The following is a 26595-nucleotide window of genomic DNA, read 5'->3' as shown; positions in this document are numbered from 1 at the left end:
TATCGCTCTCGTCGCAATCCGGCGGACGAGCGTTGATCTGAACCGGCTTCTCCGGAGACATTACGACACACCCTGGCACCTGCGCACTATAACCGGGCTCTCACAACTGTTCGGATCCAGTTCGTTTATTGGAGATGCTCCTTTCTGCCTGGCTTCGCATGCGTAGCGGCGAAGGCGTTGGTGCCTTTCGCGAGAACACCCAAGACTTGAATCGCAAGGGAGAGGACGACAACGATGGAACTCGTGTTGGTGCTTGGGTATGTGTTCCACGACCATTCCTGAGCTGCCCAAACGGCGTACAGCAGAACGGGGTGGAGGCCCGATTGCCAGAGAAGGAACGGCGTTGCCCAGGAGAGATAGGCGAAGAACTGGTAATGGAGCGACCTTGCACACAATAGACCAATCGCAAGCGATGACAGCAACGCGGTCATGATATACGATCTGGACAGTGGGACGGGGCGGTGTCGACCCGTGAGCAGGTTCTGGATGAACTCCGGCCGGCGAGAATTGACCGGTTTGAGCCAGCCAAAGGCAATGAATAGCACCAGCAAGACAAAGTGGATAGCAAGCAATGTCAAGGAGAACTTTCTGGATAGGAAAAGTTCTTCACCCACAAATCGCCAATTGACCGTCCATTTAAACATAAACTGCCTGGTCAGCTCGAAAGCTCGCGCAACATATCCTGCTGGGTTTTGTTGTAGGAACGGAATCGCCAACAAAACCTGTATTCTCTCTTAGCATTGCGCCTCTCATAAAATTTCGCCTGCAGAATGAACCCCGATGTCAGATTGGCCGTAGGATACATACCTGGATAAGCAATGCCACCACACCCAGCCTGATGCTAGGCCCGAGGGACAAACTCAGGACCGTAATCACTGCAACGGCCGGGGCCAGAAGTAACAAGGTCATCTTGATGCCTACCCCGACCGACCAGACGGCGACGGCCGCCGTCCACTTCCGATTCTGGAACAACAAGACAGCGAGCCACATGGCCAAGGCCGCCAGCCCATCATTGAAGAGCCGGAGGACGAAGATGCTGTGCAGCCGCTTGGATAGGACGAGGAGCGGCAACAGATACGGCGGCGCACCGGACTGCCTGTAGCAAGCCAGCACGACGAGGAGGGTCGCCAGGTACAGCGCCGCGAACAGGACCTGGCCGAAGAAAATGTCCCGACCTTCGTCCGTGAGGTGGTAGAGGAAGCTGTAACTGTAGACATGGGCGGCAGGGTAGACGAGCGGGCCCGTGGAGCCTTTGATCTGGGTGTAGTCGCGCTCGCCGGCAAGATAGAGGGCTATCTGCTGCATGTACGTAGACCAATCGATCTCGGTATCTGGCGTGGACAGCGCGAGAGAAGGTTAGCTTCGGGAGGTCCATGCAAGCAAGTACTTTAGCAGAAACATACAAGGGATCTTCCAGATGATGAGGGTGCACAGGAAGGCGTCGCCTAATACCAGAAGTGGTGCGACCCATACTGTGTGTCTGGGATTCAGACACAGATCCTTGAGGAAGCGCATCCACTCCATTCTGGATGTTGTCGCAGGTTTGCAATGTCAATGCTTGTGGTGAGCTTGCGACGCATGTGGCCTTAGTAGGCCGGCGTGCAGCCGGAGCGGGAGCGGAGCGCAGCCAATAATACCTGTCCTGTTTGGGCTTAGTGGTTCTTTCCACACAGAACCCGGCCGCGCCCACCTGCTTTCCAACCTACAGGCTCGTTAACATGAAGAGCAAGCAACGTCCAATTGAGTGTAAATTGTTCATGTTCATATTGAATGTCAAAAGTGATCCTATGTAGTTACACAAATCATGGCTGTAAGTACACTATCGATACAAAGATGGGTATATAACTGCCGTTAGAGCGGCTGATTTGGAGAGGCATCAAACCCCCAATCCGAAGCCTTCCCCCCAGCGAAGCCAACAATATCGCTTCTGTTGGCCAATTCCACAGTACAAGCCACGTTTCCCTCCCTCTCAAGATGCTTCATAGATTTCCTTGTAATAAACGTTGCAGTCACCGGGCTTCTCTCGTCGGAGGGGGTTGTGATGGTGTCTCCCCGCGATTCGTAAAACCCAGTAAATCACCCAAGATCCCCTTCGGTTTCGGCACGGGGCATTGATGACCCGCCTGCGACAGCTCAGCAGCCTCTGCTTCTAATTGGAGGAACGTGGAAACGTCTTCGTCGCTAGCCATGGGTGATTGAGGAAGGGCTCTATCCTCGAGGCCGAAGGGGTCCGCATCCTTGCGCTTCCTTCGTCGGACACGCGGAACCTGTTGTCCGTCGGCATTGACGGTCATCTCGGAGTCGGCGAGGGTGCGGCGGGGGGCAGGACAGGGGAAGACATGCGGAAGGCCAACGACGAAGAGGGATGCGAGGAGGGTAGCCGCGAAGAGAGAGCTCGTCGACCGCGAGCGAGGATGCAGATGAGGCGGCATTGTCGAGTGCTGTATTATGCAATTGGCAGGTGTTCAAGCGGAGAGTGGGTAGGGCTGCAGTGACTGTGATTGTGACTTTGACTGTAGGCCGGGGGGAGAACATTGCGTTAGCGGGTGAGATTGAGGCAGAGCACCCCAGGCAGAGACGTGGAATACATACCTGACAGCGATTTGAAAGAAATTGACTCAATGGAGGGATACTAGAATGGGACTAAAGAGCGGCATTGCCCCTCGAAAAAGCAATTCAAGCGCGAGACCGCACGGGCAACTCAGCAGGACTGGGGGGGGGGGGGGTTTATGGGGAAGCTTGAATCATCGTAAGGTTTCTTGATTCGGGAAGGGAAAGTTCGGAATTGGAAGAACTCGCCCGGAGCTGGACGATCAGATCTAATCTTATCTGCAAACCCCGTGATTGGCAAACAACCAGTGAAGCTACAATCAGCAGGAGTTCCGAACAGCTGAGCAGACGAGCAGACCTCATCATCACCATCACCATCACCATCATCCGCCTTCCATTTCCCTCAACCCCTCCACGCCCTTTCTCCCTCCCACCTTCCTCCCCTCGTCTTACTATTCATCTCCAGCGATTTTTAGACGGAAAGATGAGCGTGCATTTTCTCTACACTTAGCTGTTGTTTTTCTTCTATCACTGGGCTTTTGCGGCTTTGAACCAGAGTGAAACCGGTCCTCCATTCTTCGGACCCACCCCTCCCCCTCCAGCTTCCTTCCTCCGACCCCAGTGAGCCTCATCCTTTGAACACTGTCACACCATGAGTGACTTAGACAGGTATTGCATACATTCTATCCTCTCGCTTTCTCTCCGATAAAATCCCCGACCGTGCATATCCCACTTTGCACAGAAAAAAAAAAAAGAAAGAAAGAAAAAAAAAACAAATACACAGAGAAAGTAAAGCACTGACTTACTCCTCCATTTCTCGTGCAGAGCGATCGCGCAACTACGCGCTTGCCGTCTGATCCCCGAGTCTCAAGTCCGCGAACTCTGCTACAAAGCGCGGGAACTCCTCATTGAAGAAGGCAATGTGGTGTGCGTGGACGCGCCCGTCACCATCTGTGGCGACATCCATGGACAGTTCCACGACCTGATGGAGCTCTTTCGCGTGGGCGGCGATGTGCCCGACACCAACTACCTCTTCATGGGTGATTTCGTCGACCGCGGGTTCTACTCGCTCGAATCCTTCCTGCTCCTCCTCTGCCTCAAGGTCCGCTATCCCGACCGCATCACGCTGATCCGCGGCAACCACGAGTCGCGCCAGATCACGACGGTCTACGGCTTCTACGACGAGTGCATCCGGAAATACGGCAGCGCCAACGTCTGGCGGTACTGCTGCGAGGTCTTCGACTACCTGGCGCTGGGGGCGCTGGTGCTGGGCGCCAGCTCAGGCTTGGAGCCCACGGGCCCCGCGCTGGAGACCACGTCGTCGACAATGTCGCTGGACGACAGCGAGCTGGAAACCGAGGTGCTGAACTCGCGCGGCGAGGTGACGATGAGCAGCTACCGACCCAAACAGCCGCGCACCGACTCCCCCCTCCTCCCCTCCCTCTCCCAAGACAAATCCGCCACGTCGTCCACCACCCAGACCCCCGCCTCCTCCTCGATGCCCCCCCTGCGATCCGGGTGGGCAGGCACCGGCGCCACCGGGGACTCCTCCGGCAGCTACGCCACCGGCACGGGGGCCGTCCTCTGCGTCCACGGGGGTCTCTCCCCACTCATCGACAGCGTGGATAAGATCCGACTGATCGACCGCAAACAAGAAGTGCCGCACGAGGGCGCGATGTGCGACCTCCTCTGGTCGGACCCGGACGAGATCGACGGCTGGGGCCTCAGCCCGCGCGGCGCGGGGTTCCTGTTCGGGGGCGACATTGTGAAACACTTCAACTACAAGAACGACCTGTCGCTGATCGCGCGCGCCCACCAGCTCGTCATGGAAGGGTACAAGGAGATGTTCGACGGCGGCATCGTCACCGTCTGGTCCGCCCCCAACTACTGCTACCGCTGCGGCAACGTCGCCTCCATCCTGGAACTCGGCGAGGACGCCAGCAACGGGGGCACGGTCGCCCGCAGCAACGGCGACTACGGTCGAAGCACCGGCGGTGCAGCCGGTGCGGCGGCCGTGACCCGAAGCCCAGGTCGACGGTACCGGGTCTTCGAGGCCGCCGCGCAGGATACAAGAGGTATGCCTGCGAAGAAGCCTGTTGCTGATTATTTCCTGGTACGTAACCCCTATTTCCTAAAGTCTTTCATTTCAATTCAACCCAACTCGAAAACTGATCCTCGTCCGCAACCAGTGATAAGTGATACCAAATTTCTGCTCCATCCTATTCAACCATCCATCCATACATCTTCCTCCACGAAACCAAACCTGACATCACCCTCTTCTCGGCACCATATATACGCCTTACTTACCTACCTACCTACCTACCTACCTACCTACTCCTCCTTCTACTACCAATACAACAAACTTGCATGGACACGACCTTTCTTTCTCTGCCTTGCGTTGCGTTGCCTTACTCATTCCGGATTTTCTTTTCCACTTTTCTACCCCTTCTATATCTGTACCTCTCTTTTTCCTTTTCTCTTTCCTTTCTCCATACATCCATACATCCACAGATTTTCATCTCGAAACTACATCCATCGTCCCCAGCATTTACAACCCCCGACCCCCTTCCTTACCCCACCCCATGGAACCCAACCCCATAAAGCCACCATGGATATTGTCCAGGGAAACTACGCTAGCTAAATAATCTTCCCCCTGCCTGTATCAGGCATAAATGGTTATTTTTGCTGTTCCTCGAAAAGTCATCTCGTAGACAGGCAGGCGGGGGGAGTGTTGTTTGGGTCAAACTTAAGCTGTTCGACTTGACATACTCGTAAGTAGAGATACTTCTCGGGCTGTACTACTATTCGAAGGTTTAAGGTTACCCCGCGCTACTAGCTTGCCTTTTTGCTTTGCTGGTATAATGGCTTGGTGTGTATATGTAGGGCTGGAGTGTGCATACATGCTCAGGGACTCGTTCGCAAAGGAACAAGATGAGTGATTGGCTGGTTGGTCTGGTCGAGGGGTATGGTGGCAAAAGTTGGGCTGAAAAGGATGGAACATGTGAGTTCAAGTTACATAGTTGGCTCTGGGTGTGGGTGTCGTGGCTTGTGCTCAGACACGACACGAGCGTGAGTTGCTATGCCTACTCAGAGACAGCTGAGGGATGTTGGTGGTTTGATGTCTTCCACCATACTATCAATAAACGACCCATTCATAAAGAAGTTAGGGAGACCTTGGTATCTGATTAAGTCGAAACCATGAGTTCTAACATCTAATGGGACTATATACTTATAACCGGAACAGAAGCGGCTAGTAAGAAAAGGCCAGTGCGTTGCCTCGTAGAGCCGTAAGAGCCGTAAGAGCCGTAAAACAGCCGTAACAACCGTGGACATAAAAGCCCTGCACTGCATCAGGTCCGAAACTTTATGTATATCATACTGCCAGACCAGGCTCACTGCCTGGGGTATGCTTCCGACGTAGGCACGTTATTATAGCCAGGGATTGTGGGAGAGTGATCCGGATTACTGGTGCCAGATGGAGCACCCACCGCAAATCTCATGGGTGGTGGCGGGTTCGAAGCGCTCTCTGGCCCCGACGTCTGCCCAACGTTTAGTGGATAGCTGCTACCTGGATTCGCACCTGATGCCCTGCCTGGCATGTTAGGATTCCAATCCGACACCCAGTTGTCCATTCCGAAGTTAAACCGGTGTGACTCTCGAGACCACCAATCCTGGCTTTCTTCCACCAAATTTTCCGAACCACCATACTCGTTGGCCGGCGAAGTCGTGGTTGCCGGAGAATTATCCTGTACAGAGCTGAACGCACGAATATTTTCATCGTTGTACCACATATCAGCCTGAGATACGGGCACATTGCGGTATTGCGCATAGGCATGAGCGACGGGCCGGAGGTATGTCGGCTCAGGGAGCCGGGCGGGCTCTTGAGCAAGTTGGGCGTTCAAGGACCGCTGAACAGCACGCATGGCTGATGCGGAGACAGGAACGGGGAGATCCGGTAACAATTGAGAACCCATTGATCCGACCGTGGTGGCCGATGTTTTGTGCATGTAGTTGCTGCCGTGACCCTCCATGACAGCGTGCCGTGGCGGCATGGGTAGGCCGATCCCCCTGGAATTCGAATCAGGGTACGACATAGACATCGTTGGCGGAGAATCTTCTGATGCCGGAGGAGACAGAGCCTGATCCCAGGAACCCCAGGACCCCCATCGAACATGTGTACTTTCAAAAGTGGCGACGGCTTCTGCGGGTAAGTCGACATGCCATTTGTTGGCCGAGATCTCTAGAATCCTGAGCGTACGGCGTGCGCAAAGCCAGCTCTCGCCCATCTCCTCTAAGTGCCGAACACCATGTACGACATCTCTTTGGGCATTCTTTTCGGGGAGATTCAATAAATGCACCGTAAGAGCGGTGTGAGCCATGTATACAGCAACGTTGCAGATCTGCTTGAATCCGTACGTGCGTTTGTACATCCTCAAAAGTTTAGAGATGGCGGAAGCTGCTTGAGTGCAGAGCTTTCGAGGCGAGACATGCTGAGGAAGCGGAGATGTGGACTTGGTGTACTTCAGGAACGGGCGATAGAGGTGTATGAGAAGGAGCTGGTAGAACATGCTTCAGAGCGATTAGTGATCCTGTCATCCGCCATAACACGAGCATCATTAACTCACTGCATGAGAAGCGCCTGAGGAAGCTGTCCATCTTGGGGCCCGAGCTCCTTGGGCAAATCTTTCTTCCAGGTTTCAAGTCTAGTGTGGATCTCACTGAGTTTCTTGAGCTCCGCTTGTTTAGAAGAAAGCTTGTCCTTAGGCTTGGGATCGTAGAAAAAGACAAGCAGATCACCATTGATCTGGCAGAGCTTGGATATCTGTACTGCAATTGCTCTAATCCGCGAAGGCTGAGCCTGGTCCTCAGCGGCTCCAGCATCCGTATACGATGACCACATTGCAGCGTCCTCGTTCGGAAAAATTTCCGGCATGGAGACACCAATGTCCCCAACGGTCCACTGCGGCTGACGGCCGAGGTAGTTGGACCAGCATCTGAAGAGGTTAGTCTCATCAGAGTTTGAAGTGACGGTGACACTACATACTTATCAAAGAGGAAACATCCCCAGAAAGCGATCCGACGCGCATCTATCTCTTCTTCGCTGAGATTACGCACTCCAAGGCTGGTAGAGTCGAAGTCCAAGCCCAAGTCGGACGCCATACGAAAACTCATTCCACTGTAGACCCAACCTTTGCTCTCGCGCCCGCATCCAGCCTCGCGTACAGACATCAGCGCCAATGCTTGGACGGTGCAGAGCTTCGCGTTCGCATGTTCATCGTTCTCGAAGAACAACCGCTTAGCTTCTTTGAAGAAATGATCGCCGGCCGTCGCCGAATTACCCGGATCTTCACGGGCCCCTTCCCAGGAGCTGAAATGGCAGCCAAGCGCTAGCATCGTGTTGACCAGCAGAGAAGAGCAATACTGACTCGAAACTCCGCGGACATAGTCTCGATAGAAAAGGTCCCTCGACAAAGTCGTGAAGAATGGATAATGCCAGGTGAAGTACATCTTCATAAGATGGCTTATAAGTTTCTCATCATCAGTGACTCTGGTCCAGTGGGACACTGAGGCGTCAACACCCCGGCCCAGCTCCTGGTGGTTGGCATTGGGATTGAATTCATTTAGCTCTGAGCCGGGTGGCAAGTAAATGAGGTTGGAAGTGCCGCCAATGAGTTTTCGAGAGCCGTCCAACATAAGCTCACTCATCTTGCCCGACAGCTCCGACTCGAATTGATCGGCCTCGTCCCCGCTAGCGACAGGGGTGTCGGAGGCCAGCGAAGGCTTGTTCTGTTGCCCCAGAATGGATTGCGCAACATCCTCCAAGTTGTCGCACGACCGAATCTGGCGGACCAAGTCGAAAGCATCCTCCTCTTCGTAGTTGAGCAAAGCTTGGATCAGCGTCAACAAGGTGGCGTTCTTCGTGCGCAAAGTGTCGGTGTCTTTCTTGTACACCCCTTTCCTGCGATGGTCCGAGTTCGGGTCATAGACACCTAGACGAGCACATCAGCATGACAAGCTCGTCATGGAGAGGACGGGATACATACAAGCCGTGTGGTATACGGAAGAGCAGGCGGCACAACTGGGTAGGTTACCATCACACTGTGGCAATGGGTAAGCTGTAGAAACAACCGAGGAGGTCACCCGGGTCGAACCTTTGATTTCCTCCTGCGGCAGGCAATACAGGCGGTGCTAACACAGCGCCTTTTCGAGGCCGAAGCATTGTCCCCCGCGGGTCCTTGACCACCTCTCCTCTGGGTCGCAGTAGATGAAGGGGCCGGGCTCATGTCTTGCGGCATCTCCGCGGAGCTGTCTACCATGGCTGTCAGGTCCACCCAGAAGTGTTCGGAGAAAACGTCGAGATGGGGCGGGGCATGCTTCTCAAAGGTGGGAGGAGCTTGGCGATCTGCTGGAGCGACAGGCCTTCATGGAGGTCTCGACACAAGTTGAATGGGGATGATAGGTCGAGCGCATCAACCGGCATAAGCGCCGTGGTGAACGGACGAATCTGCGGGGGAGGAAAGACATTAGTTGGGATGTGTGCATGAAACTAGAGGGACGTCATTGGTGCAGAGGCAGGGGCTTGGTGTGCAGTATTGGGAGGCACAAGGGTGTTGAGCTATCTAAAGACATTGGGGGAGATCACATGCCAAGCAATTCACTTACGAGTTAGTGAGAAGGATCCGATCAGAGCCAGAGGCGCCACGCGGCGATTTGCATCAGATGGACAGATTGAGATGACCCGCAAGTGGAGGCGAGTGACCGTTGTAAGGGTAGCAGGAGGAGCTCCTCAGTTCGATAACCTGGGGTGATGGAGAAATCAGAAGCTGGGGAGGGGGGGATAACAGGAAGACGATAAGAAGGTTTAAAAAATGAAAGAGGATGATTGGACGATGCAAGGACCAGGATGACGATAGGGACCGGGGGAGGATGATGATGATGCAGTGATGCCGGGAGGGTGATTCAGATGATAGATCAATATCAATTGGCAAAAGCAGGGCGGCGGCGATAAGCCAAAGGGAAGGAGAAAAGGGAAGGAGGGGGTAAAAGCTTACTAATGCATTCTCTCTCTCTCGGCCACTTCGGCTGATACAGACAGAGACACTGCCAACTGCCAGTCTGCAACTTTTCTGGGGTTGATCCATCGCATCGACCGGTCTGAAGGCAGTTCAACCCTGGTCAATCTGGCAGGTATCAAGGATGGAATCTGCCTCGTTGTGGTATTGTTTTCCTGGCCATTGTTCCCGTAGATGCTGAGCAGAAGGGAACCAGATGAAGATGAGGAACGGTATCCACGGAGTACTGTATATGAATATGAATCTCACTATCTCACTATGCTACTTATTAGCTACTAGCTACTGACTTTACCGTATATAGGACATATTACATAGTACTATGGAATACTCACATGTCCTCAATATCTCGCCGGGACACCCTATCGATCCATGCTTCTCATTAGGGCAGGTGCATCCGCTCTCTGCCTCTATTGAGTCGTTGCTTAAAATCGAGTCACTGTGAGACGGCGATTGGACCAGACGGCGCAATCATCCGTGAGGGATGGATACAATAATATTAATAGTCCCACAGGGAATTTCCCCCTTTGCTTTACCGCTCCTTCTCCGAGTTACGTGATTCTGTTGTTCATCGGCGGGTGGGAGTGGTTTGAAACTAGGGTCTGCGGGCATTCTTGACTGTTGCTATTACTCGATGACTATTAGTCGTGAGTTACTCCGTAGTTTAAAGGGAACTCCTCGGGAGGGACGGAGTATGCCGTGTCTCTAAGCGACGACTTCCACGATCTTGAGTTGGTGTAAGCCTCGGGCAGGACCGCTGATCATCGCTCCGAACCCAGGATGATTAATTCTGGTCGGACAGCTGCAGGCACCAGACCAGTGCATATATCGAAATGATAGTTGTCGTCAGCATGACTTGCTTTACGAGCAGTCAGGGGTCAGCACGATGACTTCTTCGGGACGAGTCGTTCAACCTGCGCTTAGAGACGGATGCAGGATGAGTTCAGAGTGCAGCGGTTGTCGAGGCATCTGTTCAGTGATGTCGGTGTTCATCAGATAGTGTCGTGTGGAGTGTAGTGTACACCGTACAGTAGTGTAGTATAAGTTAGTGTTAACTGTAGTGTAGTGGTTGGGCACACACTCTATCTATCTTTCGGACAGTCAGTCAGTCACCCTCTGGTCGGTAAATTGGAAATTGAAAGTTACTGTGTGGCTCATAAAGTACGTAAGCCGCGGTAAGATGGAACATTCTTCGGGTGGGGACGGGGGCACTCGGGGCATTCTTCGGCCGCGATCCAGCCCAAAAGACTTACGTGATGGGTTCCAGAACATACAATGAAACGCAGCCCATACAGGACTAGTACTTTTGAGTGGTATGGTATGGTCCCGGCAGTCGGCATCCGCCCTTACCGCCTGAAACGGACCAGCCTCTTTCTGGACAAAGCGGTGAGCGCCTCACTATTAGTGTTGGTGTTAGTGTTAGGAAAGAAAGAAAAGAAAGAAAACTGCCGACCGCCAAGAGTCTCCTTTTCTGCAAGCGGGTTTCTTATTATGCGATTTGAATTACGGATTCCTTTTTTTTTTCTGCCTGCTTGGGGGTTAGTGCAACTCCGCTGGGACCCGATGTTACGGGACTAAGGCTGAGAATTACCAGCTCCCGTTTCTTATCGTTGTCGCTGTCTCTTACTGTAGTTAGTGAGTCTCTCTCTCTTTCTCTCTCTCTCTCCACTCCCATTGAGATCATTACTACGGAGTATGTCTTTTTGCCTTCTTTCTTCATCGCTCCCTTCTCTTCTTCCATCCACCCCCCCGGTCTTCCCACCTTTTTAACTCTCACTTGAGACTACATACATACATTACACTCTCTGCCCTTTTCTTCTATTTCTTTTCTCTCTCCTACTACTATCCCTCATCCTCATCATTCTTCACACCTGCCTCTTTTCCTTATTAGTACACCTGCCAGTCGCGTGCCTGCAGACGCACCCGGCCGTTCTTCCGCTTTTGGCTCCCGCTGGAACTGGGGCTCTTCTACGGAGTACGCACCAGTGACTGCCCCCAGTACCCAGTGCCCACTGCCAACACAGCACAGCACAGCAAAAGTGGTTCTCATCGCTAGCGGATACCCTTATATATTCTTCAGCGGAGTCCACTCTTCCGTTGGGAGAGGTGTCTATCAGACGCTTTTCTCTTTTTCCCTTCCCTGGCCCTCTTTCTATTTATCCATGTATCTCGCTCAGACGCTCGATCAGAGTGCCTCGTCCGGCCTAGGCTGCCTTATCAAACTACTACTACTATCCTTGTCTTGTGAAACGAGCCCGATAACCACGAAACTGTAAAGATGATGGTCCCCAGAGCATTTCTGTTTAGCTCGGTGTCTTCGCCTTTGAAGGGAACTCGAAGCGAGAAGACCCCGGGAGTGCTAGGCCTTCCTGTTATCGAGGGCCTCGAATTGCCCTCCGACGCCGACATAACTTCCTCGGTGATCCCCTCCAGCCCCGTCGTCATTCCTCCGAAACGGGGTCCTCGCATGACCTCCGTACACTCGCAAGCGGCGAACAAAGGGCCCAGGACCCCACGGAAACCGAGAACCCTCACTCCCCAGTCCTCGTCGGGGACGCTGTCCGATCGGCCGGTCCCCAGCTCCATCGCATCGATCCTGGAAGCTACGGCGATTCCCGTGCGTCGACGGGGTGTCAGCGGGCGGGATTCTCGCCGGTTACCGCGGGGGAACCATGTGCAGGACTTCAGCAAGCTGTTGTTGGACGGGGTGGCCGACAACCTGATGGACAGCACGGGCAACACCGCACTGGATCTCCTGCTGAGTCCGCCGGATGACACGGAGAGATCTACGATTGGCAGCGACTGCGACAGCGAGGCGCCGTCGTTCTCAGCGTCTTCCATCTCGATCGCATCCACCCCGTCTCTCGACCGGGATCTGGACTCGCCGCCCAGCCTGCCTACGCCCCCGACCCCGTCCAGCCAGCGAAGCCCACTAGACCGTAGATTCCTGCGATCCCCGCCCTGCGAGAACTGCGCGTTCGACCACCCCCTCCTCGAGACGGAGGACTGCAGCTCCGAGGACGAATTCGACATGGAGTCGTTCCTGGCGGCCGCCACGGTGCCGGCGGCGACCAGCCCGACGCCATCGCGATCCTTCCCCCGCCTCGGGGCGACCTTCAAATCGAATCTGACCGCCTCGCTGCGGGCGATCAAATCGGCGGCGCAGACTGTCTCCACCTTCGCGACCCCGTCGGTGCAACCGGACGACTTCCTGACGCGGTCGATGTTCACGATCACGCCAGAGATGACGGACGACCGACGGCCTCCGCCGATGCACGAGCCGCCCTCGCCCGCGCTCCGCCGGTACTTGAACCCGATCACGCTCTCCCCGGCTGAGATGTACGCCTATCAGGACTACCATCCGCACGAGGAGACCCTGGACGCGAGCGCTAGCCCGGTGGTCTCCGTGCAGATGCAGACCTACCGGCGCGCGGGTAGACGCGGCGGCCACCGCGCCAAGCATCACCACCTCCCCAAACAGCCCCTCCTCCCCGTGTCCGACCCGGACTTCCCGCCGATGACCCGGCCCCGGGAACCGCGGGAGAACAGCGACTTCCTGCGGATGGTGGTGCTGGAGATGAACATGCGGCGCAGCGGCAAACTGCGGGACGATGTGCCGACGCGCGCGCGCATCTGGCTGCCTGCTCGGAAGGGGGTGCATCAAGCCCAAGGGCGGGTGGTGCGCTACGAATGCTACGACGAGGAGGATGAGAATGCGGTTCCGTCGCGATGGGTGGGGATATCCGTTGAAAGCTTGTAATTTTTTTGGGAAGTGTACATAGCGCTTGCTTTTTTTGTTTCTTGGTGGGGAGTTGGAAATCACGGGCATACATCGGCGTTTTTTTGGGGGAGTGGGACACTTGGCGCATTGCTACTATCAGTTCTATACCTTAGCTATACCTACACCTACACCTACACCTGCACACCCTACATATACAGACAGACAGACAGACAGAGAGAAAGACTTACATTGCTAAACCTGCTTGCTTGCTTTTTTCTCTCTTCAAACTAGACTACTATACTAATAGAGTAGTTCATCACAACCCCAAAAGAATTACTAGTAGTCTAGTCCCTTATCTAGCTGCATGAGCCATCACCCACTTCGACAGTCTAAACCGCGGATAAAACCCCCCATCCCAGCCAACCCACGCTAACACCAGCACTTAGTAGCCACTCGGAGTCTCAGACTAGTCTAAGCCTGCAGCCCAAACACTCCTTTCTCGGGAAACAACCTAACCAAAACCTTGTTTCGTGGTGTTGTCTTATTTTCCCCAGCGGATATAGATTAATTCTGGGTAGAATTGGGGATGGTGATCCGAGGGGGGTTCAACCCCCAGGCCCCCAGGCTGCAGTGCGATTGACTAGGTACTCCGTAGTCACCGTAGGTGGTAGGGTGACGGATAAGGATGGCAGCCGAGCAGTGACCTCGATAAGGGATACATGCCCTGAATAGGGGATGTTAGGTGAGACACCAATGGATCCAGGATCCTGTCGCCTACGGAGTAGTTACGGAGTATCCGTACTGTGAGAGACAATGCTATGTATGTTCTATGGCATGTTATATTAGCTGGACTAAGGAGATACCGCACGTGGTCGATCCGCACTCCGTAGTTATACTACCATGAATGACATCCGTATCTACGCATTTCCTACCTCACCCGCTATCCAACCAACTATAACATGAGAGTGTGCATACATGTACTTCCCACGAGAACTGATAGAATTCGAACCTGGAACCACTGGCACCTCAACTTAATTTGACCCAAGGTCCGAAATGACATACCACCCACTGCATCCCATCCCAACCCAACCCATGAAGTCCGCCAGCCAGCCAGCCCGCCAAGCACTAAATGACGACACCGGATTCCGGGGGTGGCAAAACCGCCTCCCCCAGAGCTCAGCTCAGCTCCCAGCTAACTGCTAGCTAACTTACCAGCCAGCTACCCAGTAACTAACCAGCAAATCACACAGCAAGCAAACTTCCGATCGTCAAGATGATGATGATACCGTCATCTTTTGCCTCCCTTCCTCTCCTTCTCAGTGCATGGGATGGATCTGTGGTAAGTTACATAGTAAGTTAAGTCAAGTGAGGTGAGGTGGAGCACCCAAACCCAGCTGTCGGACCGAACAGCGTAATTTTCAAAATCTCATACCCTTTAACTATATCGCTGCATCCAGAAGATGGAGGGTATCTGGGTTCAAGGCCGTAGGTTAACTTCATGAAGTTCACTTCATGATCTTGTTCGTTTCCTGTTCTTGTGAGCGGGGGTGCTTATCTCTGGCCAATCGGAGATAACTTATGCATGGGCGTGTGGTTCAAGAGCCTGCCCTGCCTGCAATTTGGTTGCCTGTTTCGGATGGATAGATATCACTTCACTTCATCAATGGTTGGATTGGGAAGGAGACTGTAAGCCCGGCCTGGGCCTGGTGGTGTGTAGGTGGTGATTAACTCAATGCTGTTGTTGTCTGGGTTGAGCATTCAGCACGTCGATCAGCATGGTTGGTTGCTACCGCAGTGCTGAGGTATGCTCCATCACCCCCAAAGTTTCCGCAAAGGATACATCAATAAATCAATACCTTAGCATTAACCAGCTGCCCGCAGCCCAGCTGTCATCCAGGATCGGTGTAACATCTGCCCCTGCACAGCACCGGACTGGTCAGAGATAAGCCTTTCCCCAAACCTCCGGGCGATCATTGGTGCTCCAGACTTGTATCCACCGATATACACATGATCTGCAAGGCAAAACCCCCCACCAACCTGCCAACCAGCTATATAAACATTAATACCTTAGCCAGCTCACATACCAAGAAAAGAGGCACTGTGACTCAGAGAGCAAAACGCAGAGATAAGCGCCCCATCCCATCCATCCCTGAGCACATCCCGTAGACTACACCTCGTAACCACCTAATAACACTAAACCCCCGCCCCCTGCCCTAAAAAACAAACCAATGCTGAATGATTGATATATCAGCTCGGCCCCAAACCAACCAGCCTACGCCGTGAAACTCCAAGAAGGTGAGACATCATCCTGCGCGATGCGCGTCTACCCGACGTTACGCCTGTCTTTCCTTTCGACCTCCCTTTCCCTGCTTTGGGGGTTGGAATTCTGCCAGCAATCAGCCCATGCTTTTCTTTTCTGATTTCAAAGCAAAGCAAAGACCAGGGGGGACGAGGGGGACTCACGCTCCTCATCCAAAAGCGTCTGCTGCCGCCAGCTCTTCTCCACCCACCCCGTAGTCACGAAATGAGGGATCCGCTGCGCCGCCGCCCACGGCTCTCGTAAAGACCTATACTCAGCCACCGGCAGACCCGTCGGCTGGAGGATGACATGGGTGATGGCCGGGTCCTGGGCGGTGTCGACCACTCGAGCCCCTGCGAACCGCGCCGTGTTTCTGGTCAGCTGGAGGGGGTGGTGGGATTGGAGGTCGTCCATCTCCCCGAAGTCATCGTCGGGGCTATAGTCCCGGTCAGCATCCCTCGTGGTGCGTTGGTGTGCTAACTGGGGAAAGTAAAACACCAGCCCGTCGAAAAGCCAGCCGCAGGGAAGTGGCCATCCGGAGTTGATCTTGTCGTAGAGATGTTCCTTGAGTTTGTCGCGGGCGTTGGAGTTGCGGGGCGTGGCATCCGTCTCCATCTTCTTCAATATCTACGGACATAGTCAGTGGAGACGAAAAAAGTAAGTAGACATCAGGTGTAGCTACCTCGCTCAGCTCCTCCAGCGTGATGTTCCGTGCATAGCTGTCGTTGAAGCGGTCCACGCTCGCAGCCACTTCCGCCTCCTTCTCGGGTGTAGTATAGAACATATGCCTGTTACGTCAGCCACTGGCCTTCCAACCAAAAAGAAAACTCACCTTGGCTCCGTAGGAAGAAGTAGATCCGCAAGACCGGCGTCAATCTCACTCTGTCGAATACAGTCCAGGATCCAGGACGGGCGAATAATATCCACCTCGCCCGTTTTCTGCAACGAAGCCGCCTTGACCGTTCCTGTTCCTGTCAGTCGATCGGAATTTTGCCTGAAGAAAAAACGCTTACTTCTGTCCGCCACGCAGATCATATCAGGAGCCGCCGTATTCGTCTGATAGAACTTGCCGCCATTGCTCTTCACCAGCTGTTCCAATTCCGCCTTGGTCTTCTTGACTGGGGTGGTGGAGTCGGTCATGACAACTAAACATCGCCGTCAGTGATGCAGACGAACTCGCACTAGGACTCGTCCGGGACGAAACATACAAAAGTTCAGCCCATCAAAGATATGCCCCGACGGACCGGCCGACTTGACCTCCGCCCTCGCATCATACCCAGCAATCGCCAAGGGTTTCTTGGTGGACTTCTTCTGGCGCTTCTTGCGGAAGTTCTCCACGTTGAACGCCTTCTCCTTCTGCTCCTGCTCCACGTTGGATTTGAGGTCCAGGAACTCCTGCACCGACAGCGCACTCGTCCAGTCCTTGTCGCCGCGCAGCCGCTTGAAGCGCGGGAAGCGCAGCGTCAGGCCCATGCGGAACTGATCGCTGACCGAGACCGAGGCGGCTTTGACACAGAGCACCACCGAGTCCTCGGGCTTGATCCACATATCCGGCCGCTCGTGCTGCGCGTTGCCCGCGCCCGCCAGCTCGATGTACGCCAGGGGCGGCTTCTTCGGGTTCCACTCCTTCCACTTGCCGTCCGTGTGGTGGCGGATGTTCGCGTAGTCCGCCGCGGTAAACCCGCCGCCGACCTTGCAGAACGAGTAGCATTTGGATGGCTCGGCGGCATGGCGCTGTGACGACGACGCGGCCGTCGCCGCCGAGTCGTCCACCCGCAGTCCGCACAGGAAGCTGGAGAGGGCGCCGCCGCGATGGCCGCTGCCGTAGTAGCCCCCGATGACGACGAGGTCCAGCGACTCCCCAAACTCGGTCATGTACTCCGGCTTCACCTTCATCCAGTCGTCATGGCGCTCGTTCAGCCGGTAGGGGGAGCGCGGGTTCTTCAACACCAGGCCCTCCGAGGCTTCGGCGACGACCCGACGCAGCGAGGCCTCGACCTCGGCGGTGCTGGTGGCCTCTTCGTACGGATGAACCTCGAACCGGCGATGGACGTCCCTGATGCTCTTCTGCAGCGCATTCCTGCGGTCCCGCAGCGTGTACCGCGTCAGGTCATGGCCATTTAGATACAGAATATCAAAGATCCGGAACAGCGGCCGCGAGCCATTGGCGAAGGGGTTGCGCTGCTCGGCGATGGCCGCCGATTTGAGGGTCCCAAACGGCTCCGGGGCATCCTGCTCGGGGTTCCAGGCGATCATCTCGCCGTCCAGGATCACGCTCTCGACCCCGTCGGCAAACGCATCCGCCAGGTGCCTCGTCAGCGCGCCGTTCTCGTCGAACAGCCCACTCCCATAGAGATAGGTATAATCCTTGGCCTTGCGCGACCAGATCCGAAACCGTCTGCCGCCGTCCACCTCCTCATCCGGGCCCATATGCAACTGCATGCGCTCGCCATCCAACTTCTCCTCAATCCAGAACTCGCCCTTCTCCTCATCCTTATCCCCCACAAACCCGCGCATCTTCGCAACCATCTTCTCCAAGCTCTGCACCTGAAACTGCGCCAACTGCGGCTGAAAGCACTGCATCAGCGCAATGCCCCTGCGCTCATCCTCCAGCCGGACATTGGGATCATGCAACTCCCAACACACGCGCCGCAAACTACTCGAGATCGAATACAGGCCCTCGGCGTCGGGATGCCAGACATCGAACAACGTCCGCTCCGACGCGCCCACCTTCATCTGCCGGAGAATAATGCGGATCAACCACAGCAACTCCTCAGGATTCATCCGCCGATAGAACTCCCCCAGAATCGCGATCTGCTCGCCCTCGCGCCCGGCGGCCGACAGCTGGTCCAGTCGCTCATTCACCTCCGCAATCGACATGCTGCCGACCTCCGTGCGCATCGGCCGCTTGGAGACGACGTCGTAGCACCGCCGCGCGAAGTCGCCCGCCAGGAACCCCCCGCGCGCCTCGGTCCCGTACCCCGGCAGCTTCCAGTTCAGCAGGCCCACCGCGTCCTCCGAGTTCTTGTCGATTTTCAAGATCTTGACCAGCATCTTGCCGATGGCCTTCTCCTTCAGGCCGTACATGGCCCGGTCGCGGTCCTTGTCCGGCAGGATCAGCCGGAAGGCCGGGTAGATGTCGTCGCCGACGGTCTGGCGCCAGTGGGAGATGAAGCGCTCGATCACGTCGCGGCGCCGCTCGGCGGGGTTCAGGCTGGTGGAGGAGGCGCCTTGCCCGTGCGGGCCGAGTTTGCGGCGGGCGGCGGGGGCGCGTTGGGCGGTGGTGGTCGAGGTGGGTTGTCTTTTGATGGCGCTGAGGGGGTTGAACAGGGTTTCGAAAAGGGTGTGGAATGGAGGTGTCGGGGAGTGGTTGTGCGGGCGGTTGGGGTAACTGTTGTTTGTTTTGAGTCTCGTGGTTAGTGTCTGAAGCCTGGGGAAGGAGGGGCTTTGAGGCGATAGAGCAGAATAAGCAGCGGATTGTGAAGAACAAACAGAGTGAACTGGTTGGGGGCTGATGTTGTTTTTGATTCAATTTCTTGAACTCACTTCTCATCTAGATCCATGTCTTCATGCGCATGCTCCGTCCCCGCCGGTGGATTAAGCGTGCTGCTGCGTTCTATCTCCATATTCTCATCGGAATCCATCTTGCAAATGTTGCAGTTGGCTGCACTGCGCTGAAGGTGAGGGATGTCTGATACCAAAGAGCATGTTCGGAAATCAAGCAAGAAAGAAGCAACGGTGAGGGTGTGGGCTGTACTGCACGTAGTAGATAAAACGCCCGGCCTGCATTTTTAGGCGGCAGCTCCCGATAAGATAACACCACAGCATGTGACGTGACATCACTGCCTAAACTGCGGATTGTGAATAACGTCTTACTTACTGTGCTGGAGGTCATTGCTTGCGTAGATTGTGTAGTTGTAATTATTCTCTGTTACTCATCCTACATCATCTATTGAGTTTATCTATCAATATGTGAAGTGAAATGTGTATATGTGTAGGTTTGCGTTGGTATGCATATGTGTATAAATGCAGCTTTGGTGGCCATGCACACCAATGCACGATAGTATAGCTCACACTTGCGAGACTAGATCGGCCAGTCTGGATAGGATAGACTTAAGTTTCCGGGATATGCCCCATGACATCAGGTCGACAAACGTCTCGCTACCGGCCCGCAGAACACCAGCAGGACCCTGCGGCGCGCAGATATCACCCACCCCCGTCAGGACTCCCTGGATGGCTTGTCCTTCCCTCACAAAGATCTGGACCAGCTCGTCATCACAAGGCTGGTCGAGGTGTATAACAGTATTCTTGCCGCTGGCAGGTCGTACCCGGTCGGCTAGTTGAGCACAGCATAAGCCATACGCCCACAGCACCAGTGTCGCCAGGAACACAGCGACAGGCTCGTGGAACGCATGGCTGGTGTTCCCCCGCGCATGGAGCAGGGTTGCGCCGGCATGGATGATCGTGAGACGGGCCTTGTATTGGTCATGTTTGACCCATCGTAGTATGTAGTGCCACTCCAGGCTCTGTTGACGCTCGCTCCAGCGAACCTTTTCCGTCACGAGCGAGTGGGCTAGCGATCGAATCTCACGGAATGGTGCAAGTAGAACGATCCGAGCCGAGTGAAGATGCTGGATCGTTGGGTTGCGGAGATCCGCCGCTGTAGCGACCGTGCTGTTGGCGGCCCAGTGGAGTATGTCCAGGGAGTCGCATGCACTGTTGCGCCATTTCGAGTACGAGGGAATCCCGGGAAGCCAGACAGAGCCCGAAGGGATCGCCGTTTGCCGAGACTGTTTCTTAGCGGTCGGGTTCCAGAACGACAATGGTCGGCGAAAGTAATCGCCGACTTCCCACATGCGTTGGTAGAGAGCATGAATCAGCAGGATATGGCCCAACTCCCCAAGATCGGGTACTAGTCTCTTTTCAATGTACATAATCAATACTGCATCGTATAGGGAAAGCTCGGGTTGGCCTAAGACGTGTTAGACACTGAGATCGTACTGCACAAATGGCTGTTGTACCTGGACTCTGTTCAAAAATTCCTTGCCAGGCATGAGCTGACTCTGCTTGCCAGAGACCCTCGTGAGCAGGAAGCGCCGCTTTCGCGTCCTCAAGCGAAAAGGATGGCTGTCGATCAAAGTGATAAGCTATAGTACAGTCCACAAGCTATGGCACCTGTTAGCAAGTTCCAGGCAAGTTGATACTGTCTAGGCATTATACCCATACTAAGTAGGCCGTCCGTCGTCTGACCTCGTCCTCAATCCAGACCATCCAGTTCTGCTCTGGTGGCTTGTCATGCGATACTGATTTCAATTGTCGGGAAGATTTCAAGAGCTTGGTGCGATTCAACTGACTGGTCAAATCACCGAACCGATCGAGCGCAGAGACTCTAGCCCTTTCATCACTGTTATAGAGCAATCCAATGCAATTGAGAAGATTTGCTTGGATAAGCCAGAGTGGTGCCTGGTCTTGGTAGGATTTTTCCTTCTATTAATCTCTGATTAGTTGCAGGCAGACCGTAAGAGCACGAAATCCTCACCTCAACCATGATAGCTCGACGAAGAAGCTCATGGAGCGCAGAAACACATTCGTCTGAATCGTGGAGCCTAGCATAGTGGCTACCTATTGCCGCCAACGCCAAAGTCACTATCCAGTGACATGTGTTTGTACTAAATGTAGGAAGGTGAAACATAGGATAGACGGGTTGGAAATGGTGAAAGTACAGGTGGACAAATTCGGAAAGTACAGTTGCACTTGGCAAATACTCGGACTCGAATCGCGAGAAAAGGACACTCTCGGCGCAACACAGCTGAACGAAAGCATTGTGAATCTTCTCGTAGGCGGATATCCCAATCAGAAGACTTGGACCAATTTGGATATCGTGCATGGCGGTGTCTTCGATCATAGGGAACATAAATTGACGGGGCACATTTTCTCTGCCACGAGAACTGAAGCTATCAGGGGAAATTGCGGAGAAATCTGACCAGACAACTTGGTGCCGTCTGGATTTTGACATTCGAGGTTGAGCTGTGTCCTCTGATAGGTCTGCCGGTCGTTTCGTGGCGCTGGAGAACGTTGAACGACCCGAGTTGTTAGGGCTGTTCTCGTCACTGATTAGTGAAGTGTGTCCTAACGGAGATTTGAAAACATTTTCCTGACTTCCATTAGTCGGATGGATCACCGGCGGATACCATGTTGCATAGTTCATGAACCCATCACGGGCTTCATGTCCCGCGTGGTTCGCTGTAGGAGTGCGTTCGATGAATGTATCATAGGGCCCCTCCCCAGGAAGCCAGTTCATCGCAGGAACAGCTGAGTTCATCGTGTCCAAGAATGGCCCTGATGATCTGAGCTCTCCCTGCTGTGCTATTGTTGGCATGCTCGCGTCATTGCCATGACTGGCTGAAACTGGATGTGGGACGCTCGCTGAGCTCATGGGCTCGGTTGTCTGATTCAATAAATGTATGCCCTGGATAGCAGATAAAGACCTGCGTGATCTTGCTTGGTCGGAACTGTCGCCAGTAGGTCCACGCGTCGTGACTTGGGTCATATCAGATTTCCCCCTGGAAGAGATCAAGTTGGGCCGAGTTGACTGTTCGATCGCATTGACCTCTTGCCCGTTGTTATGAGAGCCGTTCAATAATTTCTCTGGGGCCTCGTCTTGATGTGAAGCAACCAGATCTACGGACGGCGATTGTTCATCCCTATTGAGGAGCCCGGGCCCTGACAATTGAAGCTGGAACTGTGTCATTTGGTAATGAAGAGGCTTTTCAAAGGACGTGTCCCCGCTGTGCGGGGAACGTGCAGCAGAACCTTCAGCAGATGTCGATGTTATAGCAAAAGAAGACTGCCCGTTGAACTCCTCGTCTGGGACCAAGCCTGACTGCGCTGCTTCTTTTCGAGCTTTAGCTTTCGAACGTCTCTCAGTTGGGTACAGACATTCGAGAGATCGGTTCTCGCAGCGCGCACATGGCGTCCCGCCGCTGCATCGCACTCGTGCAAGTGCGCATTTGAAGCACGCCCGGAATGTCTTTACTGTGATACGATGGGTGCGATCCTTTCCACCTTCAATTCCAGCGTTGTGGTGGCTGAGCTCATGCCGGTGCAATGTATCTCTAACCAAGGCCCGTGTTAGTCCCCGCTGAAGACGAAGGCGACGAATGAGAATAAGAGAGCATCTAAGGATGCAAGATGAGACGGCAAGAAACATACGTTCTCGAGAAATGGCGGCCACACTGCGCGCACTCGAATGGCTTCTCTTTCGTATGACTGCGGAAATGGCGCTTTAAATGCTCCGGTCGTCGAAAGGTACTCTGGCATATTGAGCACTTCGTCAGGCTCGCTGTGGAGCCCTGTTGCATTTCTTGATCGTAGGAGTCACCTTCATCCTTTGCTGCTGCCTCCTCAGATTCATGGTGGATCAGAGCTTCTGCAGAGCCAGAGCTCAATTAGTGGACTCAATCATATCAGGTTCGAAACGAGAATCCAGCGTACCTTGCCCAGCGTCGCTCTTCACCGAGGACATGGCGTCGCATAGACGAGTTTTGATTCAAACACGATCCGAGCAAGTCATGCATGGCAACAGATAAATTGGCGATGTAGACAGGTTACGGAGTTGAGAAGCGAGGATCATCACCAGACAAACAGCAAACTAAGCCCATTGTGCCATGTGGTAACACCCTGGTCGCATCTGATCGGAGGAGATAATACCCCACGAAAAATGACGAGAAATGGGGAAAACAAAAAAAGAGAAGAGAAAAAGAAGCAAAGAGCTGGCGGGGGAAAGTGATGATCGAACAATAGGAGTGCAGCAGGGAAGTTCAGGGACTGCCACTGCCCCGGACCAAGTCACGTCGTCTCATCCTTTGCAGCCTTTCGAGGAAGCGGGGAAATGAACGGTCCTAAATCGAGCCTAACCGTTTAGCGGCGCTTTTTGGGGTCTCCGGGGCCCACGAGTCGCCCCAGCCTCCGCATGCTCGCATGCTCGCATTGGCGCAGTCGGATTAGTCTTGCATCTTTGGGGCCTCGGTTCGGTCGATTTTTCCGCCAGTCGTCGGTTAAATATCCGCATGTGCCCCAGATGCTGGAGTACCCAGTGTACCACAGTGTAACTTGTGACTTGCGATAAGTATGTGGTCAAATTGGTTGCTGCATTTGTCGTGACGCTCTTCCCCTGTGCTGTCAGTCTTTGTCAATGGAACGTATGATGCAGAACAGTATATGGTGTGGAAGGCTTCAATATTCCTCAGTTGTTTCGACGGGTATTCGCAAATAGCCGAGAGAGAATGCAGAGACTTGACTGTTGTTAGGAGGTGCCCTTCTTGCGACACACATCATCATGTGTATAGCACATAGCCATTGCAAAGTCAGACCAAGAGTAAAGCTATGTGTAAATCCTGCCTAGAACGACTACGGTGTAACTATACGTATGAGCAATGACTACTCCGTACTGCTCCAGTTTTGCCAAGTCAATCCTTGATGTTGCTAGCCGTATTGGAGATTAACAGTGTACTTTGAACAAGAACCCTCAGATCTGGACAGATAGCTATTGAACAGAGCTTAAATCCGAATCCACTATAGCTCACCGTGAACAGCACTAGCATCACACTGTTTAGGAGTGCTGTACATAATTCAAGGTTGGATATAACTCTAAGTCAGAATGGGGAGCGCATTATTTTGCCCTGGGCTGGGCAACGCACGGACGCTGTCTTGGATTAGCTCAGCAACGCTATAGCCAAATTCCCCTAGACCTGAGATGGAAGAAGCTTTCCAGTCTGAGTCTAGCGTCCTACTACAATCACCCCCCTACCTCTATCAATCGATCTACTCCGTACTATTCACCTCTCTCCATTGCTCGAATGACGTTGTCGTGAGAAAGGATCCTACCAACCTAAACCAACTCGAGAGGAACGGGCAGTGGCAGTACTTCTTCTGGTCCTGACTCTCCCCCCCACCCGCGCGAAACCTTGGAACGGGCATTCCTGCCTAGACATGAATGGCGAGTTCGACACCCGCTCTGGACCGCCGGCTGTCTCCCCATGTGTCCCCCAGCCAAGTGAGCAGCGCAAGCAGCACGGTGACAGCTCTTCAAGGAGCGACAGCAGCTTTTAATGCAACAAGGTCTGCAAACAAACGCCCATCTCTTGCCAGTCACCAATCTGGCGCCCAAAAGGGATCGTTCAACATGAACTCTTATGCCTCTGAGTTAGCCTCTCTTCGCAGCAACCAATCTCCAGAGCCACCCGAGATTGGTTCAGTCAAGGACAAGATTGGCAAGTTCAGTGCATACGGACAACCTGACGGCTCCAGGGACGCTCCCCTCAAAGTACCGGGGGACATAGGGGGCCTAAGACCACGTACCCCGCAGCAGATCGCCGCCCAGCTTGCGGCGGGGAGATCCACGCCTAGCAAGAAACCAGCTCCTACTCCACGCAGCAGCAGCAGCGCCAGTGTTGACCTTCCAATAAGGCCTGGCGGAGAGCGCGAAAAACCACAGCTCCTAGCACCGAAGCCTGTGTGGGCCACAGCTGCGAGCAAGGCCTCATTTGAGAAGATCTTAAAAGACGAGCAGGTCCCTCGACTCGGAGACAAGCAAATCGAGCGGAAACCTGTCAGGCCGGGTTCTGCTCTATCGGACTTTGCGCAGCTGGCTGCAGCAAAGTCTCGACCACCACCAGTGCCTCGAAAACCTTGCCTGAATCCTACTAGCATCGATGTCAATCTGGCATCAGAGAAGCCGAAGAACCTTCCCCGATTACATCCAGCACTCCCTTCGGGAGATCCTATCAGGCCCGACGAAAATCCACCATCATTACCCCCGCGACCGAGCGAAACACCATCATCATCGAGAATAGACCTGGCAGGTCATCGAGCTCTTCTGAGCAGTAGTGATGGCCGACTGCGACCCTCCAGTCCAGCCTCGGCGTCTATGTATGCGAAATCAGTGACCAACAGTACTCCGAGCCTACTTGATAGTACCTCTGAAGGAGTACTGTCAGATGCAATTGTAGCATCCTCATTAGCATCCACCCGAGCTTCACAGGAGAAGAAAAACGCTCCACCTCCACCACCCCGGCGTCGGCCCCGGTCACGTTCAATCGTGCATCTGGGCCACACCAAGAAACATGATCACCCGCAATCTTCCAGTCCTTCTACTGTGCTACGGCAGACGCTTCGACATCCCAGCAGTTCGGATGAAGACGAGGGGTATCGCCAGCATAAACACATAATACGCAAGCACCCCCACAAACATCATGAAGGTGACCGAAAGCGTTGGCGGAGTGAGGTCAGTGAGAAAGACCGGAAGAAGTACGAAGGAGTCTGGGCGGCAAACAAAGGATTGCTTGTGCCTTTGCCGTCGCAAGTCCCACCCGGCTCGTTGCCCCCCGACGCGTCCGAAATGGTAGTCAACCTTGTGGTCCGCGACATCTGGTCTCGCAGCGAGCTTCCATCGCATGTCTTAGAGCAGGTCTGGGACCTGGTTGATCATCAGAAGAATGGACTTTTGACCCGCGAGGAATTTGTGGTGGGGATGTGGTTGATCGACCAGCAGCTAAAAGGGCACAAGCTCCCCGTGCGGGTCCCTGACAGCGTTTGGTTCTCCGTAAAGCGGATATCAGGGATAAGAATACATTCGCTGCCGCCGTCCTGAAACTGATCTATAGGGGAGCTTGCATTAGACCAGTGATATCTGGTTGCAGCCCTGGCTATATAGTGCAATAAATTTTGGTTTAAAAATGCGTTCAGACCGAACCGGCTAACTCTAAGACTCGATAGTCAACGCCTGGACCTACCGTACCGGACACTTTACATGTACCACACCTCCTAGGATGGTGGCGACGGCCGGCGGGACTTTGCAGCTTCTGTGATTGAAGGCCCTTGTGCTGCAGTACTTTTGTTCAAATATTCTGCCCAGTGTCGATTGACCCAGTCTAGATCCACCACCCCCATTCGGC

General features: G+C 54.2%; 8 protein-coding genes across 8 annotated transcripts; 3 read left to right on the top strand and 5 right to left on the bottom strand.

Annotated features, from left to right (window-relative positions):
- Positions 1-125: 125 nt before the first annotated feature.
- Positions 126-1535, bottom strand: alg3 (dolichyl-P-Man:Man(5)GlcNAc(2)-PP-dolichol alpha-1,3-mannosyltransferase; the record flags this gene model as incomplete). Its single annotated transcript, XM_025645637.1, has 3 exons — positions 1404-1535; positions 808-1331; positions 126-722 (listed from the first exon to the last, which is right to left on the bottom strand). The coding sequence occupies exons 1-3, from the start codon at positions 1522-1524 to the stop codon at positions 126-128; spliced, it is 1242 nt and encodes a 413-aa protein (XP_025503423.1). The 5' UTR covers positions 1525-1535.
- A 211-nt stretch (positions 1536-1746) lies between these two features.
- BO66DRAFT_375200 (uncharacterized protein) lies at positions 1747-2716 on the bottom strand. Its single transcript, XM_025645636.1, has 2 exons — positions 2593-2716; positions 1747-2513 (listed from the first exon to the last, which is right to left on the bottom strand). The coding sequence occupies exon 2, from the start codon at positions 2430-2432 to the stop codon at positions 2010-2012; it is 423 nt and encodes a 140-aa protein (XP_025503422.1). The 5' UTR covers positions 2433-2513; positions 2593-2716; the 3' UTR covers positions 1747-2009.
- Positions 2717-3070: 354 nt separating this feature from the next.
- BO66DRAFT_98699 (serine/threonine-protein phosphatase) lies at positions 3071-4830 on the top strand. Its single transcript, XM_025653755.1, has 3 exons — positions 3071-3219; positions 3376-4663; positions 4740-4830. The coding sequence occupies exons 1-3, from the start codon at positions 3203-3205 to the stop codon at positions 4740-4742; spliced, it is 1308 nt and encodes a 435-aa protein (XP_025503421.1). The 5' UTR covers positions 3071-3202; the 3' UTR covers positions 4743-4830.
- Positions 4831-5748: 918 nt separating this feature from the next.
- On the bottom strand, positions 5749-9350 carry BO66DRAFT_392277 (putative C6 transcription factor (NirA)). Its single transcript, XM_025647463.1, has 6 exons — positions 9214-9350; positions 8703-9055; positions 8595-8649; positions 7595-8540; positions 7176-7544; positions 5749-7119 (listed from the first exon to the last, which is right to left on the bottom strand). The coding sequence occupies exons 2-6, from the start codon at positions 8865-8867 to the stop codon at positions 5943-5945; spliced, it is 2712 nt and encodes a 903-aa protein (XP_025503420.1). The 5' UTR covers positions 8868-9055; positions 9214-9350; the 3' UTR covers positions 5749-5942.
- A 2280-nt stretch (positions 9351-11630) lies between these two features.
- Positions 11631-13611, top strand: BO66DRAFT_98640 (uncharacterized protein). The gene has a single exon (XM_025653754.1). The coding sequence runs from the start codon at positions 11899-11901 to the stop codon at positions 13378-13380; it is 1482 nt and encodes a 493-aa protein (XP_025503419.1). The 5' UTR covers positions 11631-11898; the 3' UTR covers positions 13381-13611.
- Positions 13612-15763: 2152 nt separating this feature from the next.
- BO66DRAFT_439015 (DNA ligase (ATP) DNL4) lies at positions 15764-19284 on the bottom strand (the record flags this gene model as incomplete). The annotated part of the gene is made up of 6 exons (XM_025651127.1): positions 15764-16267; positions 16323-16428; positions 16473-16605; positions 16654-16785; positions 16849-19031; positions 19187-19284. 6 exons carry the CDS (start codon positions 19282-19284, stop codon positions 15764-15766), a joined length of 3156 nt encoding a protein of 1051 aa, XP_025503418.1.
- A 354-nt stretch (positions 19285-19638) lies between these two features.
- BO66DRAFT_420797 (putative C2H2 transcription factor) lies at positions 19639-23461 on the bottom strand. Its single transcript, XM_025649905.1, has 6 exons — positions 23135-23461; positions 22853-23069; positions 21180-22755; positions 20861-21127; positions 20662-20806; positions 19639-20612 (listed from the first exon to the last, which is right to left on the bottom strand). The coding sequence occupies exons 1-6, from the start codon at positions 23163-23165 to the stop codon at positions 19711-19713; spliced, it is 3138 nt and encodes a 1045-aa protein (XP_025503417.1). The 5' UTR covers positions 23166-23461; the 3' UTR covers positions 19639-19710.
- A 1396-nt stretch (positions 23462-24857) lies between these two features.
- On the top strand, positions 24858-26291 carry irs4 (the record flags this gene model as incomplete). The annotated part of the gene is made up of 1 exon (XM_025643232.1): positions 24858-26291. A coding segment is annotated over one exon (1434 nt), but the record flags the coding sequence as incomplete, so codon positions are not given.
- Between the last annotated feature and the right edge of the window lie 304 nt (positions 26292-26595).

The sequence above is a fragment of the Aspergillus aculeatinus genome (assembly GCF_003184765.1).
Source record: "Aspergillus aculeatinus CBS 121060 unplaced genomic scaffold BO66scaffold_27, whole genome shotgun sequence".
In the NCBI taxonomy this organism is placed as follows: Eukaryota; Fungi; Ascomycota; class Eurotiomycetes; order Eurotiales; family Aspergillaceae; genus Aspergillus; species Aspergillus aculeatinus.
The sequence above is the reverse complement of the archived record's forward strand: the minus strand, read 5'-3'. Positions and strand labels throughout refer to the sequence as shown.